The following is a 22,591-nucleotide window of genomic DNA, read 5'->3' as shown; positions in this document are numbered from 1 at the left end:
TGTCTGATGGAAATAGCAGGCTGTGTGCAAGTGCAGGTAATAGATTAATGCCAGGGGAGACTTGCCAGTGTACAGCACAGCTGACAGCCAATGATTATTGTAAACATAGAGAATGAGTTTCAGTGCCAGACAACCTCACACATATACATCCCACTGCATGCTGTAAATAACAGCACTTATCCTATAGTCTTACTGTCAGAGTGATGTTTCTATATCTGACTTTAGTGTCTGTCAGAGCCTTGAACACTTTATGTGCTGTTTTTAGTGTTTAGTAACTACAGACCAATCACATTTGACTTACTGTGGCTTGGGTTGGTTTTTAAGATAAAACCGATAAAATGTGACACTTATTCACTAATAATTGTGTGCATGTAGATTATTTATGGTGATTAAGAGGTTGGGGGTTGGTTAAAATTTGGATTTAAGTACACACTTATTTATGACTTTTGGGTGATTCTCAAGAAATCCAGACTAAGAAGGTGTCCAGCATCAGATTTTTTTTTTTTACAGATTTTTGCACATATAAGATTAAGGTCTGAATTTACTATAACCATTATTTTTAGAGGATTTAAAAAGTATTTCCTATAGAATTATAAAATTTTTTTAGATTATCAAAAATTATCATTACCGCAACATAATATTACATTAAATATATGCATTTACAAACTCATGTTTCGGTAATGAGAACTTAAAAGTTGACAAAACAAACAAAAATTTCAACTTTTATCTGGAGAGAAAAGATAAGAACTGCTTACCTGGTAGCCTTCTTGAGTGTCACAGTCAATTATGTCCTTGAGGGCTTAAACAATGTTTGAAAATTGTTGCGGAGATGAGAAAATTGGTTTTGGACACAATTATATTCCTTATTATTGTCTCTACATTTACCAATGATCACCAAATACCACATGTTTCTTTACTGTAAATGTTTATAGTATAACATGCACTGACGCTTTTTATTTTTTAGATTTTTTAATTATAAATATTTCCATGTCAAAGAACCCAAATCCAATCATGACACGTTGCGGTAATGAAAATTTTCCCCTTAAATGTGAAAAAAAATTGGTTTGTATGATGCCATTTGAAATCATGTGCAAAATGGTACATGAAGAGATGTTTGTAACTGTATGCTTTTTATTTTGATACTCTTACTCTAAATGTTTCATGACACCTCATAAGTCTAATTTCGCGAGAATCACTCTTCTGAGTTATCTGTGAAGACATTCACAATGTGAATGTAAATGCATACAAACTGGCTAAACATGAATTTTAAAAATCACCTGCTGAGATATAATAATAATAAGTGTATGTTACAGAATGCTCATAAATAGCAAATAACAAGTGTTTCTCTTTCTTTGTTCTGCAGCAGTCATATGCCCCGCCCCCTCCACCCATGGCTCCGCCCAGCCCCAGCACCAACAGCAGCAGCCACCACCACCACAGTGCAGCGGAGCAGCTGAGTAAAACCAACCTGTACATCCGGGGCCTTCCGCCTGGGACCACCGACCAGGAGCTCATCAAACTCTGCCAACCGTAAGTGGCGTTCTGTCCATCAAAACTCTCCCTGTCTAAACATGACTGGCAGTCGACATCTCGCTATATGCGAGCAAGCTCTCTATACCTATTTAGGCTGCAAAGACTTACGCATGCATATACACACTCATGCAATCATGTAAATGCAGGCACAGAAGGTCATGGAGAAACAACAAAGTCGCAACGCTTGGTTAGAGGGAAGAATACGGCCCTTTAAATGGAGACGGCCTGTCAGCATCATTAGTGGAGGGAGGTCATTATGAAACGCTGTACAAGAACCAGGGGGCAGCTTGCATAATCTTCTCTGATGACTCATGCAGATATCAATCTACTTTTCTGCGTGGGGGCTTTCTAGACGTTTACTCCAGCGGCATGACCTTTCATGAATATTTTTGAATTTCGTAACTTTCCCTCTGTGGAGTTGACCGAGAGAATACAGATCTGGGGTCAGTAATTTCTTGGCAACATTTAGTGTGAGGTGGGGTTTTCAAAATACCAGTAAAATGCTACAATATTTAATATTTGACGCTACAGCGAGCGATGTTCAATAGCAACAGATTCGGTAACATTAGTTAATGCTTTACTTAACCTAACAATGAACAATACATCTACAGCATTTATTAAAGGGATAGTTCACCCAAAAATTTAAATTCTGTCATAATTTTCTCATCCTCGTGTTGTTCTAAACCTGTATGAATTTCTTTTTTCTGATGAACACAAAAGAAGATATTTTGATAAATGATGATTGTAACCATTGACTTCCATAGTAGGAAAACAAATATTATGGAAGTATTGTGATAAATAATGAAGAAGATATTTTGATAAATGATGGTAAGCACACAGTTGACGGTACCATTGAATTTCATTGTGTTTGTTTTTCCTACTATGGAAGTCATTGGTTACAATCAGCAGTGTGTTTACCATCATTTATCAAAATATCTTCTTTTGTGTTCATCAGAAAAATGAATTCATGCAGGTTTAGAACAACATTAGTATGAGAAAATGATGACAGGATTTTTGGTGAACTATCCCTTTAATCTTAGTTCATGTTCATTTCAGCATTTACTTATATATTTAAAGGTCCCATTTCTGTATTTTTGAAGCTTTGATTGTGTTTACAGTACGCAATATAACATGTGTTCATGTTTTACGTGTAAAAAAACCCACTGTATTTTTCACACAATTTGCTTATCTGTATAGCGCTTGTTTAGTGTGTTGTGATTCGATAGCAGCTTAGCTTGTCATTAGCCTAGCTGGCAACTGACGTATTCCTCTGGGCGGAGTTTAGTCAAAAAACTGTTCTAGTGACGTCATTAAAGCAAGAAGTAGAGCGCTGTAATTCAAACCGGCCGTTCGCTGTAGGCTTTGAGAGGCGATTTCTGCTAAAGAAAATATAGCGCCAGTGAACTTTGAGTTTTATCATTTTACAGGTATTATTTATGCTATTAAAGCAACATTACACACTAACTAGGGTTTAAAAATGGAAGAACGTGACCTTTAAAGGCGGGGTGCACGATCTCTGAAAGCCAATGTTGACATTTGAAATCATCTAAAACACGCCCCTAAACCAATAGAATCTGGACCTTCTTTTGATAGACCCCATAGATATATACACTAGATGTCGCCTTGGGGCTTTGAGCATGCGTCAAAACCGCCGCCATCTTAAAACAGGGGTCTTGTCATAGGAAGTATCTATGTAAAGCTGCTATCTCTGCCTGTACTTCAAATTCATGAACGATGCCGGACTTTTGTGCTGTGTATGGATGTTAGGCCTACTAGCACAATGCATTACAGTAAGAAAAAGTAAATTTTCATAAAATCAAAACTTTAATTTTTTCCTGTACTAAATGGTAATGTCTGACTGTTGAAACGAACCAAAAGAAAACCAAGAAAATCGCGGTCATGACGATTTATGGTGATTTTATTTCCGTTACACCAATGCCTACAATGCCGCTGATGCGGGATTCCCCTGTTTCAAGATGGCGGCTCTGTTTGACGCATTCGGTCCAATGAACTGCCGTAGCCAGGGTTTAAATTGGGCCGGGGCTATCCGGGGCTAAGCTCCGGCACATAGGCTGAAGGTCGCGCTCTGCTCTTGCCAGTGTACTCGCTGCGCTGGTGCGTGTGCACTGACGCGAAGGGAATAATGTGTTTTCATTCATTATGGGGCATACTTACCAATGCAAGTTCAACGATTTGCGCGAGCAGATTACATACAAAGTCAATGCAAAGACGCAACCAGGCGCGTCCTCGCACGGGGCGATGAAAATGACGCGAATTGGGCGCCGCAATTGCCGCGAAAACACGCGCTTTTCCCTTTAAATGCGTCTTCGCGCAAGTTATGGAACTCAAGCGAAAAAACTCAGAACTTCAAGAACGCGCTCTCACGCAGGATCATTTGACGAGAGAGAGAGAGAGAGACAGAGAGAGAGAGAGAGAGTGGTAATAATGGTGCCCACGTCGAGAAAACTTCATAGAAGACTAGAAACGTGTAAAGGATTAAACTATGTATGTCACTCATCTAATTACATTATGTTAAGGATAACACTGGATATAACTCATTGTATAGTTTAATAAAATAATGTATTTTGATTAAACAAATCAAACCTAACTATATGATTGTTTTAGCTGCTGACCAGCATAGGGAATCTCTATGGCTAATTTATAAGACATGTTGATGATACAGTACTGTGTGTGTTGTACCTTTTCTTGTTATTTTAGTCTTTTGGGGTAGCCTATCTTATGCCTAGAATTATTCAAGGAGGTTGATTCTTTTAACTTCCTTTAAAGTTTGATCAGTTGTGCATAATGACATGTGCAACAAATGGAAGGTGTCAAACTCATAGATTTGCATCATTTAAAATTCAGGCGCTCTTTTTCAAATATTTTGGGTCAACCTCTGGCACAGCTTTAAAGCTGAAACTTATCAAATCCTATCAGAGATCCAGAATGTCATTGAAACACACCAGTGGCTTTGCTATAATCAGTATTAAATATGTTACCCCTTGAAGTACCCCTCCACGCAGAGCCCCCCCACATAACAAATCCCAATTTAACCCCTGGCCGTAGCCAAGGCGACATCTAGTGTACATATCTATGGATAGACCCGCCCCACACATACGCAACCCAGGCAACGATGTCGGTTAGTAGACACGCCTCTTACTGCTGATTGGGTGTGTTTGGGTACTCGGCCCGACTCCCTTTTTCAAAGCCTTTCTCAAATATTGTGCACCCCGCCTTTAATGTAATGTAAAAGTAATGTCAAACTAATTTGAGCAATTGTATTGTCCTTAAGCAACATTAACAAATATTCATAAATGCTGAAAAACTATATCCCTCATTGTTAGTTCATATTAGCTAATTCATTTACTTAAAGAGGATATTTCACAAGACTTTTTTAATATGTCAAATAAAACTTAGGTGTCCCCAGAGTACATTAAGTTTTTTTTTTAAAGTTTTTTTTGGGGGGCATTTTTGCCTTAATTGGATAGAAAGTAATTAAGGAGATGACAGGAAAGTATAGGGTGAAGAGAGGGTCGCCAGAAGTGCGTCTGCACCATGTGTCGGAGCACCATCCACTACACCATCGCCTTCCAATGAGTACATGAAGTTTTAGCTCAGAATACCATATAGATAATTTATTATAACATGTTTAAATTGCCACTTTCTGGGTGTGTCCTCTTAACTGCAAATACTCTGCACTAAATGGCAGTGCTGTGGTTGGATAGTGCAGATTAAGGGGTGGTATGATCCCCTTCTGACATCACAAGAGGAGGCAAATTTCAATGTCCTATTTTTTCACATGTTTGCAAAGAATGGATTAACAAAACTAAGTTACTGGGCTGATCTTTTTCACATTTTCTAGGTTGATAGAAGCACTGGGAACTCAATTATTGCACTTAAACATGGAAAAAGACAGATTTTCATGATATGTCCCCTTTAAGAAATAGGACTTTTTTGTATTTAATTTCCACAAATTTTTACACACTCCCTTATTTAAGTATTCATCAAAACAATGGCACATACAGTAGCATTCAAGAATTTCTCAATTAGGGAAACATTTATTTAAGATTTAAGTAGGGGAGATTATTAAAGCAAACAGTATGAAATGAAAATGAAAGAAATAAGAAGTGAGTGCTTTTCTCTGTTTCTCCTCACTATAGTTGTTTGATTGATGATAATAAACATTGTCAGGTCCATTAGGCTGCATTTAGACCGCAAGGCCTAATGCACTAAATCCAATAATTTCACTTTTTGTAGTCCAATCTGTTAACAAAAGACATAACCCTTTCTCTTACAAGAGCATTTTGACCAAAGTGCATTTGATTGCTCATGGGCGACGGCACTTCACAAGCCATGCCACCTCTTACAGCCCAAGACTGAGGAAATCCTTGTTCGTATATACCACCACACAGATGTGTGCAATTACCAGGATGAAGGTCCCAGAATGCATTGCAAATTATTTTGAGTAAGTCGAGAGGTCTTACCATTATTTGAATTTCATAAGGCTGAAAAGGCTGCGACTTAAAATGCCCCCAAATGTTAACACGTCAAAACTCATGAGGTAAATGACAAAACCTCGGGGCACGACACACGTGCAGGTCTTTCAATCTCTCCCAGGGTCTGATGCTACCACGGTCCAGGTTAGCCCAAGGCCTTGAGCGGGATTGGAATAAAAAATTCATGATGATGAAAGTTTTATTAGCCCAGGCTACCATGCCAAATGGGCAGTTACATTTTGGAAAGGTCAAAGGGGTTCGCCTTGGGGCTCACTTCCGAAGCTCAGCAGAAAAAGAAAGTGCCCACAAACACTTTTTGCTTTTTTAGCATAGCCCCATAGCGATTCAGGTGGCATATGCATATCTGCGCCACAGTGCGGAGATTTAAAGCTGACTGTCGCACACGTGCGAATGTCGCATATGCATGCCCGTGCTTTTCTTTTCGTTCTCTCGTGGCTCCAGCGCGGTGCCGGGAAGGGCAGTGAAAAGTGCTTCTGTCAGGTTGACATTTCAGAGATCCTCTCCTGTGATTTCCTGCTGAAGATTGGCAGGGTTTCCAGGCAGAAGGTACAATAGAGTTAGACTCTAAAGATGAAAAACGTGGCCTCAGCAGAATCCGCAACCCTTAGCCTTAAATAAAAGATCTTGCCTGGTTGTCAGCTCGCCACACTAACTGTGCTTTAATTAGATAATCGCATAATTGAAGAACAGCACGCGAAATGGTTGCAAATTGTGACTACTAGATTTTAGGATCACAAAAGAGGTAAAAAGGTCAAATTGAGGGAGTGTTACATTTACAAAAAGCCTAGAAAATATGCCAGGGCGTTTTCATAAAAGGACTGAATGTGAATCATGAATTTTTAATGAAAGCCTTGGGTGAACACATTGTCATCATGTTTATGTACTTTCATTTTGCATCTGCGATATGTGTGTGTGTATGTTGGGTGTATGAGGGTGGAGAGTCATGTGTGTGCCAGTTCATTACTTTTCCTTTCCATGAGTCGATATCATGCAGTATTAAACCTCGGGACAGAATTTTACAATACCATTTAAAATAATTGCATTTCAGAGCCCCTCATTACATCTCTGATTTTAATCTAATGCTACAGAGAGAAAGTGAGCACCACGTAACTCGGTTCATACTTACACTTGAAGCAAGGTTACAAAGGAATAAATTAGGATTTCATTTTTAGTTAATGTTTTTTTTCCCAGCGTGTCTGTCAGTGTATGTGTAAGCCCAGACTAAAACTTCATCTCTTATAGACTGACACAAAATCTGTATGCGGTTATTTGCAAAATTGGCACCTGTCGTACACAAAGTGCTACATGGCCTGAAAAAAGGTCATTGGGGCAGTACCCTTTTTTTTTTAAAGTACACCTTTGTACTGGGTTCATATTTGTACATAAGAAGTAGGGGAAAGCGGGGCACAACCTAACGCTTTTTGGTTTTGGTTCAATCATTAAAAAAATATTTGCGTTTGATTAATTATATTTTTACACAAGCAACACACACATCTCTGCTACAAATGAACATTTAAAGTTTGTTTCTATTGCTTAACATTCTTGGACAATTACACCAAACATGAAAGAAGTCCAAACGTTACAACTTACCCCATAGGTGGGGTTCATTGTAACAGGCAGGGGGTTAGTTGTAACAATTGCTAAAATTTAGTTTGCCAGCAAATATTTCAATACTATTTTGTCTATATGCTTGAAGTGGATATTGTTTATATATCTGTCTATAATAGACAGGTATCCACACTGTATTCATTCATCCAGCCCTTTTCTAACAATAGTTCAATTATAAATGGATACAAATTTCTAAATATGTGAGAAAAAGCAGCACAATTATGACAAAACATATTTTTTTATATGTGACCCAGTCTGTAATAACCATACTACAGTTTCAAAATCAAATTCTAAGATAATGAAAATCAAAGTCTGATTTTAGCCATTCACTTTATTTTGAATTTAATCTTTGACGTGACTTTATTCAATCAATATTAAACATATAAATAAAAATTAATTTTGACAATTTTTGATAAGACGTACATTTATTTTGTGGCAGCCAGCAATAATTGGTGTGTAGCCTATTTAAAACAATGGCAAGAATTACGCTAACGTTAGCTGTCTTTATATCGTAAGTGCTGAGTGGCTAGTTGTAACACAGTGTTACAATTAACCCCGCTGGGTCAAAATATTTTCAAGCCCACCAAAACAGTTGAGCTGAAGACATATTTCAAAACGATGTTATGTTTTAGTCAACAAGACACTGATTAATATGACATAACTTTGGTTTTGGTATCTTTCACACTCAACTAAAAAAAAATATGATGAAAAATGTACTTACATGCCACCAAAACACCTTTTTATCAATAACTCTATGGAAAAACATGATACCTTTCCAATAATTTGCGTGAGACCGTCTTTTGGCAGCATGAAAAAAATACGAGAAAAACAAATCGCTCAACCATTTGCAACAATGTACACGGTCCATGTTACAATGAACCCCACGTTAGTTTTTGCCCCGCACACCCCTACATACACTGTCAAAAATAAAGGTACGAAGCTGTCACTGGGGCAGTACCCTTTAAAAAAGGTCCTAATATGTACCATTTAGGTACAAATATGTACCTTTAAAGGTACATTTTGGCAGTTCAAAGTACTAATATGCACTCTTTGGGTACAAAGGTGTACCTTTTTGAAAGGGTACTGTCCCAGTGACAACTTTTGTACCTTTATTTCTAAGAGTGTACGTTAGTACCTCAAAGGTACATATTGTTACCAAATGTATACATATTTGTACTTAAATTAAATTTAAGACCATTTTTAAGGGTATTGCCCCAGTAACAGCTTGGGACATTTTTTCTGACAGTGTATTAATTCCTCACCCATTGTATGTGTATTTAATATAAATATTATGGCTAAGTTGATTATGTTTTTTAGCAGCCAATTAGTGTAGCACGCTCAGCTTCATTTACAGCTTCATTTACATATTTTACCATTTTTAAATCCGTTCTGCAAATTACAGATTTTTTTTCTCAACTATGAACAGAGAAAATGCATTAAAGTCATCAGGGTGTGCTTGTACAATCGGTTGCTCAGTACAGTATGCTCTCTATTACCTTTGGCTTTCATTGAAAATTAAACAATTGTTCACAAAGTATGGGAAGCATAAAACTCCAATTGTACCACAACCTCCATTTGGTCTTAATCTGAGCTATCTAGAAAAACACAGAGATATAAAATAAACAAAATACGTGTGCATTTGTGAGTGACACTGTAGGTATGTGACAAAAATTTTGAACATGGTTAAATGCTAAAACTAGTTGTTCAGGTAGAAATAGCTTGAAAAAAAACTTTACAATGACACCAAGACCATGTCTACGGGTTGAAGAATAACAAAATACTGGCCATTTGAAACTCGAAAATCACAGTAGAGCCTCACTGCAGAACACGACGGGCGGGGTTGGATTCAGGTCCAGGGGCGGAGCTGGATCTCTTCCCACTGCATTTTGATTGGTCGGCAGTTTTACCACAAGACACGTCATACACGTGTTGTTGCGTTTCCCCATTGAGTCGTAACTAAATTAAGTTATTTTGACAGAAAAACAAACTTTACTTATGACCTAAAAAAAGTAGTGACTTTAAGATGAAATGTAAGTGTTTTTGCTATGTTTTATATACTGGTTAATTTGGCGGAACAAAGTATATAAAGTGGGAGGAGTTGGATCTAGATCCAACCCCGCCCCCTGGATCTCATGTTCTGCAGTGAGGACCATCTCGAAAATCATCACCTTATTTTGTCTCATTGTTTTCCATTTTGCGGTTGGTAAAATAACCCTTTAGCAATTAAACTAAATCTAAGTTACAATTTCAAGAATGTTTTTACTCCGCACGTCGTTTGAGGTAATCCGAAGTTTCGTTTCGAGATTGTCACGTACCTAGATACTGTGTGAGAGTTATTACCTTTTTCCATGGCATTTAGCAGTTTTAACTTTCCTGGTTTTACAATAGGGGTGAACCGGGGCAAAAGTAACGTGGGACGAAAGTAACAAAGTGATTTTCTCCGAGCCCTGATAATATTTGCATCCCAAACTATGACATCATCTTAGGCAAACAAACCCTGACAGAGCTGAAAAATATTGCTTTACTTACTCACCGTTTGCCGCGTGTAGATCCAGAAAGGTGTTTTCAAACATAATAAGTACATTTCTAAAGCGGTAAATTTGTTTTTAAAACGCGTTGTGTTTCTGGTTTCATGTGTTAAAGAACTGATCAATCTACAAGTTATTTAGTGACCTAACACATCTTGAAGTGTGACCTCTCCGAGTTTTTCAAAATAAAAGTAAATCGGGTTTAAATGTGAAGAGATCCTGTCGGGTGGAAAGTAACACTTTCTGCTAATACTGTTGTATATGTACTGGCTGTCAAAAAGATTAATCGCGATTAATCACATCCCAAATAAAAGTTTGTGTTTACATAACATATGCGTGTGTACTGTGTGTAAATATTATGAATATATAAATACACACACACACACACACACACACTCATGTATATATTTAAGAAAAATTGGTTATATTTATATATAAAATATTTATTTTCTATATAATATAAATTATATAAATGTATATACAGTATATAAATGCAAATATTTCTTAAATATATACATGAATGTGTGTGTATTTATATATTCATAATATTTACACACAGTACACACACATATGTTATGTGGACACGAACTTTTGTTTTGGATGCGATTAATCGCGATTAATCTTTTGACAGCCCTAGTTAAAAATTGATATTATTCTAATTTGATTTAATTTCATTTTCATATAGTGTTCAAACTGTTGAAAAATATTTTATTCTCAACAATTTAAGTTTGTACTGTTGGTTGCTTTTGAAAAATTAGAAAAAACTGAAATTTTAAATGAAAATGTAATTTCATAATTTTTTACATAGATAAATTACAAAATATGTTTGCAGTTACATATTAACGAAGTCATAGTCATGTATACTTAATAAAAACAAGTGTAACACAAAAATCTATCTTGTTTTGTTGTGTTACTTTCGTCCCTGCAGGTGGGGTCAAAAGTAACAATTCACTACTTATGTTTAAAGTGAAATTATACTAAAGTCGTTTTATATTTGTTCAAAATTCCACCTGGTATTGATAGACCACACTTGTGAGTTACTGACCACAGCAAAAATATATCTCTGTCTATAACATTATCTTCAAAATGAAGTTTTTCTGAAAAATTGTAGTTTCGCCCCCCGCTCTCCCATATATATTTGATATATTTAAACTCACAGAAAATATAACCAAGGCCTGCAACCCAAAATGGCAGCTCTCTCTCTCTCTCTCTCCCGGTCTTTCTCTTTCTCTCCTTGTTTCTTTCTGTCTCTCAGCCTGATTGACTAAGTGACTCAGTGGAGGAATTGCCCTCATGTACACGGCTGCCATATCTACAGGAGCCTCTGGGGTGGGATCTCATTTTCAGTCAGCAGAACCTCCCGGGCTCGAATAACTCAGGCATCCAGAGCATGCAAACCATTTCAGAGCCAGTGTGACAGGGCTAGTAACAGGTCATGGTTTTTATTTCAAAGTGTTGCTTTCTTACAATACGCTTGTCGTCTTCTCTGTGGTAGAGTTTCAACTCATACAGTACTTTGATTTATGTCTCTTTCTCATTGCTGTAGAAACGTCTAAGTCATGGGAAGAAAAGTGGGCCTGTATTACTAATGATTTGAAGAAGAATACATAATTCATATTTTTTATCTGGGCTTTTGCTTTCCATAATCATTTTTCATTCATGTCGGCACCGTCGTCCAAAGTTATAACATGCTGTTTTGCAGTACTTGAAGGATGTATCTTTTCATTCTTTCATTCTCAAGTTTCATTACATTTTTTTGAATATTTAAAAAGGCATCAACGATGCCAAACGCCATTGGTTCTTGTATACAGTATGACAGATTGTCATGCCATACTTTATATAAATGTTTATTGTTTATTGTTTATTTTTAAATGATAAATTTACAGCTACAAAATATGTGCATTTAATACCAACCAAAATTGTTATTAGTTGTAAATAGTGGGTGGGGTTAAATTTTCATATATAATATATTTTAAAATATTAGTGTGCAAATGTGGTGTTATTTTCAGCTCAGCATTGGGTCAAAATGGGACAAACCCAGTCGTTGGGTAAATTAACTCAGATCAGGTTTATATTTGACTCAGCAATGGGTTTAAACATCCCAGCTTAGGTTAAATTACAACCCAATGGGTTGGGTTTGTCCTTATTTCACCTGAAAATAACACAGCATTTTTTAGAATTTATATTATTCTATAATATACCATTATATACACCACTATGCCATTTATAATTATACCACTGTCATTGAACCCACGTCTGTTTTATCTAAAGCTTTGACAGAATCCTCCCAACTGAGGTTATAGCGTTACAAAAGCGAATTTTTTTGGTGCCGTATTAAAGTCAGTACATTGAAGAACACCCTTCGATATTACCCGTTATTTCTCAATGCTGTTATTTTTTTATAAAAGCTAACATTCAAAGCTATCCCGAGGTCAGATGAATAGCCGACTCCTCTTGAACAGCACCTGTTCTGGTTATGTTCAGAGAGCGGACGAGGGCCAAAAAGCCGCTAGCCATCAAAAGCCGTCTTGAAGTCTTTGCAAACTCAATCTCTCTGTCTCTCAGTATCACACGGGTCTTGTCAGTGTGTGTGTGTGTGAGGTGGAAAAGGAAGCGGGAGGCTTAGTGAAAATGTGAAAAACGCTGGGAATAAAGATCCTTCAGGCTGGATTTTGTGCCTTACAGACCTCTGGGATGAAAAGGAAATGTCAGGCATCATTTTAAACCTCTGGTTCCTCTTAGCAGTTTAAACCATAATCTATTAGCAAAGCTTGCAATACAATGTGGGACAGAAGTGGCGAAATTAGCTAAACATGGAATATCTGTGCTAATAACATACATTGCCCTTTATATATAATGCAGGGTATTGTGAATTACTATTTTTTTTAAGTACCTGTAATTTATAAGTGTTTTTTTTTTCAGAAACCATTTACTTCACTACATTCTGAGGCAAAATATTGTATTTTTTCTCATTAATACATGCATGGTTTTAACCTTTAATAACTTAACTGTTCCCTGCCACTGACTAATTTTCTCATCAATTAAAAAAAACATTTGCATAAAAAATGTGTTCCTGGTTCATTTTTATGTTAATCTGCAATACCGCGCACTTACCTAATTTATGAAAAAAACTGAAGCTAAAACGTTATTATCAATTTTAAATGTTATGTATTTTTGATTATTGTTCTGAATCTGATCTCTAACAAAATTCCTTCACAGAAATGCAATTATTTCAGCTTTTTTGCTAAAAATTTTTTTTTTAAAGAAAAATACCCATATTTAAGAGTTTATAAGCAGAGAAAAAAATATAGATAGGATGAAACTTTTTTTCCCATTTTGTTTGTTTGTTTATTGTTTGTTTGATATGTTTGTATGTTTATATATTTTACATTTTTTTCCTGGAAGGCATTTTGTGAAAATTTTGTGAAAATCACAAAAAAATGCTGGGGGGGGGAACTTTTCAAAAAATTATTTGGGGGTATGAGTTCATTACAACAAAGGTCTTTCTTACGTTTACTTAAGTAAAAGTGTTACATGAGTAAAAGAAAGAACTGTATTTAATGTTTTTAAGTGTGAAAAGTGAAAGCGCCTTTATGAAATGTTGTGGACTAAAAGATAAACAGTAAATGATAAAGTACACATTTTTTAAAACTATATTTGTGACCCTGGACCACAAAACCTAGCATGGGTATATTTGTAGCAATAGCAAAAAATGTATTGTATGGATAAAATTTATAAATTTTTCTTTTATCTACAAAATTATTAGGATATTAAATAAAGATCATTTCAATATATTCAAACTTTTATTTGTGTGATTGGATGCAGTGCTACTTCCTTTGGACAACTTTTAAGGCAATTTTTCTATCTTAACAAACTATACATCAATGAAAAGCTTATTTATTTAATTAAAATTGACCCTTATGACTGGTTTTGTGGTCATGGGTCACATTTGAGTAAAAAAAACTACAGTTAATTTTTGTTTTTATATTATTTATTAGACTAGGGTTATTCATACTAATTTTTATTGTTTATTCATGTTATTCACAGAACTAATGTTAATTTATATAGCCTGTAATAAAAAAAATGTAAAATTTATTTTTTTGCACTACTTACATTATATTTAAATGTGACTGACATCAGTCTCATGTGTGAATCGTATTCTGCCCTAAAATGACCCGCATGCAAATGACCTGCAGTGTGAACGTAGCCAAAGCAGAGATGTATAGTAACGAAGTAGAACTACTTCACTACTGTACTTAAGTACTAAAAGACAGTATCTGTACTCTACTGAAGTATTATTTTTTTCTCCTACTTCCACTTTTACTTCAGTACATTTTTTCTTTGAGTTTAATACTTTTACTCCAATACATTTTTTATGTGCTGCATAGTTACTCGTTACTCTCAAATGTTACGAATCTTGGTCACATGGTGGTCTGAACCAATTGGAGATAGTGAAGGGCGACCCCTCCCTCCCTCCCTCTCACTCACAAATATGAGCCGGGGTTGTGGATAAATGTGAAGCGAAGAGAGAACCAAAGTGCGCGAGAAAGACAGAGAGAGAGAGAGAATGCGCAAAAGAAAGGGCGAGTGTGCGCGAAAGAAGGAAACCTAAATTCAATGAAACACCTTGTACCTTTACCTATTACCATTTTATCGACTAATATTTCATTAATTCTGAATTCTCTATCGCCATATCAGTTAAATTAATCTGAATTATCTGAACATTCATGTCCTTGTACTCCTGCTACAGCCAAAGGAATTGTGAGTGTCCTTTAGCTTAAACATTTGAAATAATATAAACAATATTATATTCAAACTTTAGACTGTTTTCTTTAATAACTACATTACACAATACTTGTACTTTTACTTTCAGTACTTGAGTAGTATATTTTAAAATAAACTACTTGCAATACTTAAGTACAAAACATGTTTAATACTTTAGTACTTCCACTCAAGTGCTGTGCTTAAAGAGCACTTCAACTTCTACTCAAGTCACTTTTTTGATAGAGCACTTGTACTTTTACTCAAGTCTGGGTCGCTAGTACTTTATACATCTCTGAGCCAAAGTCATACTTTTAAGCACGAAAATGCCTCCCTTTTATGTAAATGAGACCTATTATAGATTATGTTTTTTTTACAGAAGTCAGCGCTATTTGTGTGATGCTATTAAAAGTGTCCTATTGCATCTCCTGGAAAGCAGGCGGTAGATTTATATTAGTTTTAAAGAGCTGTACAGTACGTATAGTACACATTTTTATTGATTATGTCATGATTATTCATCAAACTATGATAAGGAAGACAAGAGTATTCTAGGCTTTTATAAAGGCTGATTCATCACAGTGATATACAGTCATAGTAAAGTATGATATTACGGTGGTTCTCTATAACCCTGCGTTTACAACCTGAATAGGTTTCGGTGAATATAAGTCAGCTTATACAAATTAATGGTGCAAGCGCAAGTTGCGATTTAGTCAAAGTGAATCTAAGATAATTCCACTTTTAGAAAGTCTCAGTCCTCTTTCCTGAAACCAGTGGAGCAACCAAGCATACAAACAAACATCAGATGTGCGTAGCTTAATTCAGAAGTACCGAGTGGCATGTCAGACAAGACAGCTGCATTGGTAGCCAATTAAGAGATCCTCCACACCCACCTGGATAGAAGTTGAAAGAATGCTGGTTCACATCTCTCGGCACGAGACATCAAACGGTCCGGCATCCGTGGCTGCTGGCGCTCAGGGGAAAATAAAAACACAGATCAGAGTGTGTGTGGGCCCTTTGAGAACTGTCATTAGCACTTCACACACTGCAGTTGAAAGCTACGCACACAAGACGTGTTGTCTTGACGGCGATCGAATCAACTGGGATTCGTTCCCAGCTTGGGCTGTCACAGCACGTCGAGTTGAGACGCGCAGTGATCTTTCAGACGTGTGCGTGTAGGTAAAGAAGAATATTGATCTTCATTTAAGATGCTTTCGGGCGTTTTGGTTAAAGGATTACTCAATTTTAAAAAATAAATCCTGATAATTTACTCACCCCTGTTTCATCCAAAATGTTGATGTCTTTCTTTGTCCAGTTGAAGAAAACATTCCAGGGTTTTTCTCCATATAGTGAACTTTAATGGACCTCAACAGTTTACAGTTTCAATGCAGTTTTAAAGGGCTCTAAACGATCCCAACCGAGGCATAAGAGTAGTTGAGAGAGTCTTAAGAGTCTTATCTAGATTTTTGGCAAGAAAAATAAAAAATATGCTCTTAAAAACCACAGCTTCTCATCTTGCACCAGCCGTGTGACGCGCCAGCGCGACCTCTTGTAATTGCGTAAGCAAGTTGAAAGTTCACATATGTGACATGCACACTTGCGGACCATTTTAAACAATAAACTGACACAAAGATATTAATTAGTATCATTTCACATACATTAAGAATGGTTCTCTTCTCCACACTTGTAAACACTGGGGCGGTAGTTTTGCATACGTCATGCGTAACCTCACTGTAAAAAGTGTTTCTGTGCCTTAGTAGATTTTAAAAAAATTAATTGAGTAAACTGTATTAAAAAAAATTTAATTCTTGTTTTTTTTATCAAAATATGAGTTAAAATAAAATAAAAATTGGAATAAATTGATTAATTCTAAATGAGCACATTATTGAGTAAATTCAACTTAATTTTATTATCTTTAATCGATTTAAATTTGTAAGAAAGAAATTAACTTATTAATTTTGTGTTAAAACTACATGAATTATTTGAGTAAACACAACTAACTAGGCAGTGGACTTGCAGTTCCCAGCATGCTTTGCATGGGACTGCATTTGGAGAGTGAAATTTGAATTGAAAATTCGAATAGATTTTTTTGTTTTGTTTTTAACTAAAAAGAAAGACTTGTTAGTGTTTAATGTTCATTTATCTTCGATATTTGGAAGAGTTTCTGTTTCTTCTTTGAGTTTTGTATTGTTCAGAAGACTGGTGCTTGTGCATAGACTGCATACTGAAGTATGTCGCGCTTTACAGCTGCGCAAAACGAAATTGAGTGGGTGTGTTGTTTGAATAAACGTTTCTAGCCCTCATCTGACGGCATAAAAAACAACAACTAACCATAAATACGCTACCTGTACCAAGAAAAGAAGGTTTATCTAACTGAGTAATACTAGCACAATTAGTTAACTCAACTCAATTTTATTGCATTCATATTAAGTAATGTTAGTGTGTTCAATATACTTAAAAAAGGTTGAAAGTTGACTCAACCTAAAACTTCCCATGCAGTCACTTGCCTCACTTTTTATAAGTTAGATCTAGGTATTATTTTTTACAGTGCTTTCGGTGTGCTGACGCATTACGTGAAGTCGCGCTGGCGCCTCACACGGCTAGTGCAGGACGAGAAGCTGTGGTTTAAATTATTTTTTTGCAGGAAATGAAGATGGTTTTGCAAGATAAGACCCTTATGCCTCGTTTGGGATCATTTAGAGCTCTTTGAAGCTGTGTTGAGGTCTAATAAAGTCTATTAAATTGAGAAAAATCCTGAAATGTTTCCTCAAAAAACGTAATTTCATCTCGACTGAACAAAGAAAGACATAAACATTTTGGATGCACTGAAAAAAATGATTAATTCAATTTACTCAATTTTTTAAGGTACTGTAAGTGGTCGTAATCAATTTATTTAAGCTACATTTAAACAAAAAAAAAAAGTGAAATACAAAAACCCAAAAAACTTTTGTTTAAATGTAGCTTAAATAAATTGATTGCAACTGCTTACCTTAAAAAAATGAATAAATTGAATGAATCGTGTTTTTTTCAGTGTGGGGGAATACATTTTTGGGATTTTTTTAAGAAAGTGAAGTATTCCTTTAACCTCATAGGATGTTTACAGTTATTTGTTGTGTTCATGGACAATGTTGGGTAATGTTTCTTTTAAAAGTTACACTTTCATTAAAATCCAGGCTAAAATCTTACAATCTAATTATGAGATTAGGAGCATCAAAGTAGTCAACGCCATACAATTTATGAAAATGGGTAATGTGTGTCTATTGCTGTTTATTTTGGGATATTGTACTTATACTGTACTGTACTTTCCTCTATAATACTGAAATTATATTTTTTTATTTAAACTACTTGTAGTTATACTGTAAAAAGTGAAAAGTTGGATCAATTAAAAAAAAAATTGCATTGTAACGTCTAAAAATATTTTTTCAACTTACATTTTTACTTAAAAATATAAGTTTAAACACTTTTTACACTGTAAAAAAATTCTGTAGAAATTGCAGCTGGGTTGCCGGTAACTTACCGTAGATTCAAATGTATGCTTTTTACTGGCAACATTTTGTTCAAAGTTAAATGAACATTAAACATTTACAAGTCTTTGTCTTTACAGAGTAAAACTAAAAAAACAGCATCAAGCAAAACATTCTGGGAAACAAAATCTGAAGCAAAAAACAGAAAAAGGTTGATGATGATTTCTGGTTCCCAGAATGCTTCGCATGAGACTGTTATTATATAGTGTTATTCTGTAAAGACAAAGACTTGTCAATATTCAAAATTTATTTAACTTTGAACAAACTCTTGCCAGTAATTTCTACAGATTTTTTTTACAGTGTAGGTGTCGAAGAAACTTTTTAAGTGGATCCAACTTTTTACTTTTTAAAGTATATGTTGTGCAAATAAACACCAGGAACGTTGCTTCCTAAACATTGATTTGAATCTGTGGCATGATAAATACATTAAAGATATTAAGGTTATAATTTTATACAGAATGCTTTTTTCTGATTTTATGTATAAATAATCTAAAATAATAATAGCATAATAAAACGGTAAATCACAGACTTCACATATTTTATTTAGCTTTAACTTTGTGCTATTTTAGTCAAAAATGTCTTTATCTCCTCAGTAGTTTGCAAGCACTAATATAATTGCTGTAGTTTAATGCATTTTAAATAGATATTTTTTAAACAGTATGGGGCAGGGCTTATCCTAGTGTGCATGTTTGAGCTGCCTTAATTTTAAAACACCTTGTTCTGATGTATCTTAACATATGTCAGTGTCATTGTTTTGTCTCAAGATGCACGCAAGATTGTTTTTTTTATAAGGATTGTTTGTAAAAACAACTTTAATGTCCTTATATAACTAAGGCCTCGTGGATTAATCTAAACCCTGTCCGCGAATCCGCCCCTATAAGTGTATTTACAGGAGCAAAGACATTCGTTCCTGTAAACATTCAGGTTTACGGCAGCCGCACCTGCGAGTACAAGTGTAGAGCAAAAGTACCGCTGCTCTGAGGCCACACACAAATCTTGTACTGTTTCCTACATCGCTTCACTGAAGCATCCCGATTTATTTTCATTTACCAGCACCATTTCGAAGTTCTTTAACCATAAATCTCATGGTAGACTGAAGAAATCTGTTATGCTCCGTACTATCTGATAAGCATGACACATGCTGTCTACAATACCTATCACGTTCATTCTACTTTCGTTTAACGTTTCTAAGGCCATGTGTGTAAAAAACAGAAATTTAACTACAGTATTTCCTATTTGAAAAATGTAAGACATAACCTTCAACACTGTTTATGTTGATTTGCTGTTTTTTTGCAGCACTTAGAGGGTTCAGTGTGTTCTGGGTTAGAAAAGAGGCGGTGTTTGTGTTACTTGTGGTTCTCTTCGGGCCTGATCCTTTCTGGTCGATGTGGAGAGAAAGTTTTTAGATCCAGATGACCAGAGTTAGAGCGGTGGAACATTGTGATCCCACATGCAGGCTGAACTTTGGTATTTCACAGGAGACTTGTGTGTGTGGTATCAGCAGTCTAATTCAAGCTCTATGGGTATCTATTATTGTCAGGGCGTTGTTGCATCCTTTCTTTCTTGTTTGCGTCTATTCGGTCCGTCACATCTGGTTTGCTTTCCGTTGATATTAATAGTTGTGACTTTGTTCACAAAGGTATAAAATGTATTAATGTTCTGTACCCCTTAATTCTCCACTGGTATTGTTTCTTGTACTTACAGTACAGTACGGTTAGTAATTTGACCCAAACCTTGTGGACAAGATTGCTCTTGTTTTTGCTATGGTGTTTGTTAGGCTACATTTACTCAACAACGATTCCTTTTCCGTATTGAAAAAAATTCACAGACATATGAAAATGCTGTCAAAAAGATTTGTGTTTACCAGGCACGTGCGCCTGCCCCTTTGCCTAACGTGCCTTTTTTGATGCCCAAAGTGTCCTCTTCCCAACTGGACAAAGGGACTTCCTCCCGGAAAGGCCTTTGTGACAGGCGGCAATGCGAGGCTGACAAAATCTTAAGCACCTTCACCTCCAAAGCTTTCAGCCCTCTGCATGGTGTTTACACTGATACACAAACATGACTATAAATGCTGTATTGTGTGTGCCAGGTCAGTAGATGGCGATCTTACTTTGTAGGGAAAAACTACACGCATACGCACATTCTTCTATAGAGCAATACTTGGATACAATACACAATAAAGACGATTAAAGCATCGGGCAGTTTTGTTTATATGGATGATGAGGTAGGTTTGTTACTGCAAGTGACACTGGACTATAAAGTGCCAAAATTTGTAAACTTTGTTGGAAAAGCGTTAATAAACTCTTCAGCAGCACAAACACAGTCATGTTGGCCACCATTGCTGTTTTGGTTATATTCACACATGTCTATAGATTGAATTAAAACATGCGCATGACATCACCGTTATCACAGATTTGCATCAGTGGCGGCCGGTGACTTCTTTTTTCGATGGTGCTCGATGCGAAGTTTGTCACAACCTGTATGTAGCCCGTCATGTGTGTGGTTCATAATTTCAAAATATGTGTTCTGTGTTCGAGTGATCCAATCACATGTCTTGTCAAAATAAGTGCCTGCTGCAGACACGTCTAAAGGGTTTATGATAAAAGAGACGCTCGCCTTTGCCAGATACTTGCATAATCTCATGCGTACACTGCAAAAAATGATTTTCAAGAAAAAAAATCTTAGTATTTTTGTCTTGTTTTCAGTAAAAATATCTAAAAATTCTTAAATTAAGATGCTTTTTTGATGAGCAAAACGACCCAAGAAAATAAGTCTAGTTTTTAGACCAAAAAATCAAATTTAAGTGATTTTGCGCATAAAACAAGCAAAAAAATCTGCCAATGGGGTTAAATAATTTTTTCTTGAATTTTTCTTGAATTTAGTGTTTAAGAAAAAATTTCAAGATTTTTTTGCTTACCCCATTGGCAGATTTTTTTGCTTGTTTTATGCACAAAATCATTTAAATTTGATATTTTAGTCTAAAAACAAGACTTATTTTCTTATTTTGTTTTGCTTATCAAGAAAAAGCATCTTAATTTAAGAATTTTTAGATATTTTTACTGAAAACATAACAAAAATACTAAGAATTTTTGTTCTTGAAAATCATTGTTTGCAGTGTAATCAGAGTTTACTGTTAAGGGAGTGTCTTGCATGTATTTTGTGAACGTGAGCGTCTCTTTTTTATGAACGGTTTTGAAGCGTGTGCAGCAGGCACTTGTTTTGACAAAACGTGATGCACATGGTTCACATCAAACGCATAATTTGAAAACAAAAGCAACACACATGACACTCCAAACACACATTTTGAATTTGCGCCCCTGGGATAAGCAGTCGCCTGTCGTTTTAAAAAATGTGCACTGTGAAACCTGTCTTCAAAATTTTGCATGTTCAGGACCCCAAAATGCTGTTGCCACATAAAAACATGTTTAAGCTTATGGTTAAAAATGTTGTCGGGCACTTTCAAAAAATACTTTCTTACTTAGTATTTTTGTCTTGTTTTCAGTAGAAATATCTAAAAAAATTTTAAATCAAGATGTGTTTTCTTCATAAGCTAATAACTTAAGAAAATAACTCTAGTTTTTAGACAAAACATATCAAATTTAGGTGAATTTGTGCTTAAAACAAGCAAAAAAAGAAATCTGCCAATAGTATAAGACATTTTTACTTGAATTTATTTAATACAAGAAAAATTCAGCAAAAAATGTCTTATTCCATTGGCAGATTTTTTTGCTTGTTTTAAGCACAAATTCACCTAAATTTGATATGTTTTGTCTAAAAACTAGAGTTATTTTCTTAAGTTATTAGCTTATGAAGAAAATACATCTTTATTTAAAATTTTTTAGATATTTCTACTGAAACAAGACAAAAATACTAAGTAAGAAAGTATTTTTTGAAAGTGCCCGACAACATTTTTTGGCTCAACAACATCATTTGCTCATGAAGAAAACACATCTTTATTTAAAAAATGTTAGATATTTTTTGCAGTGTGTAAATGGAAAAAGCGAAGAAAAGTAATTTGTCAGTCCTCATTGAAAGTGAAATGCAAAAGTGAAAGCAAAGTGACTAAAACACAGCCAGTCAGAACACGTTGGTTGTTTATTATGCGTAGAGCAGGACTTTAAAG

The 22,591-nt window shown here is 35.4% G+C and overlaps 1 protein-coding gene across 7 annotated transcripts in view; it reads left to right on the top strand.

Moving 5' to 3' along the window:
• Nucleotides 1-22,591, top strand: part of rbms3 (RNA binding motif, single stranded interacting protein) — a 291,895-nt gene that overhangs the window by 134,412 nt on the left and 134,892 nt on the right. For all 7 annotated transcript variants that reach the window (XM_073872380.1, XM_073872379.1, XM_073872375.1 and 4 more), the window contains exon 2: nucleotides 1,364-1,530. In XM_073872380.1, coding sequence (XP_073728481.1) covers nucleotides 1,391-1,530 — 140 coding nt within the window. In that variant the 5' untranslated portion in view covers nucleotides 1,364-1,390. The remainder of the gene's footprint in view (nucleotides 1-1,363; nucleotides 1,531-22,591) is intronic.

This window comes from Misgurnus anguillicaudatus, chromosome 10 (genome assembly GCF_027580225.2).
Source record: "Misgurnus anguillicaudatus chromosome 10, ASM2758022v2, whole genome shotgun sequence".
Lineage (NCBI taxonomy): Eukaryota > Metazoa > Chordata > Actinopteri > Cypriniformes > Cobitidae > Misgurnus > Misgurnus anguillicaudatus.
The sequence above is the reverse complement of the archived record's forward strand: the minus strand, read 5'-3'. Positions and strand labels throughout refer to the sequence as shown.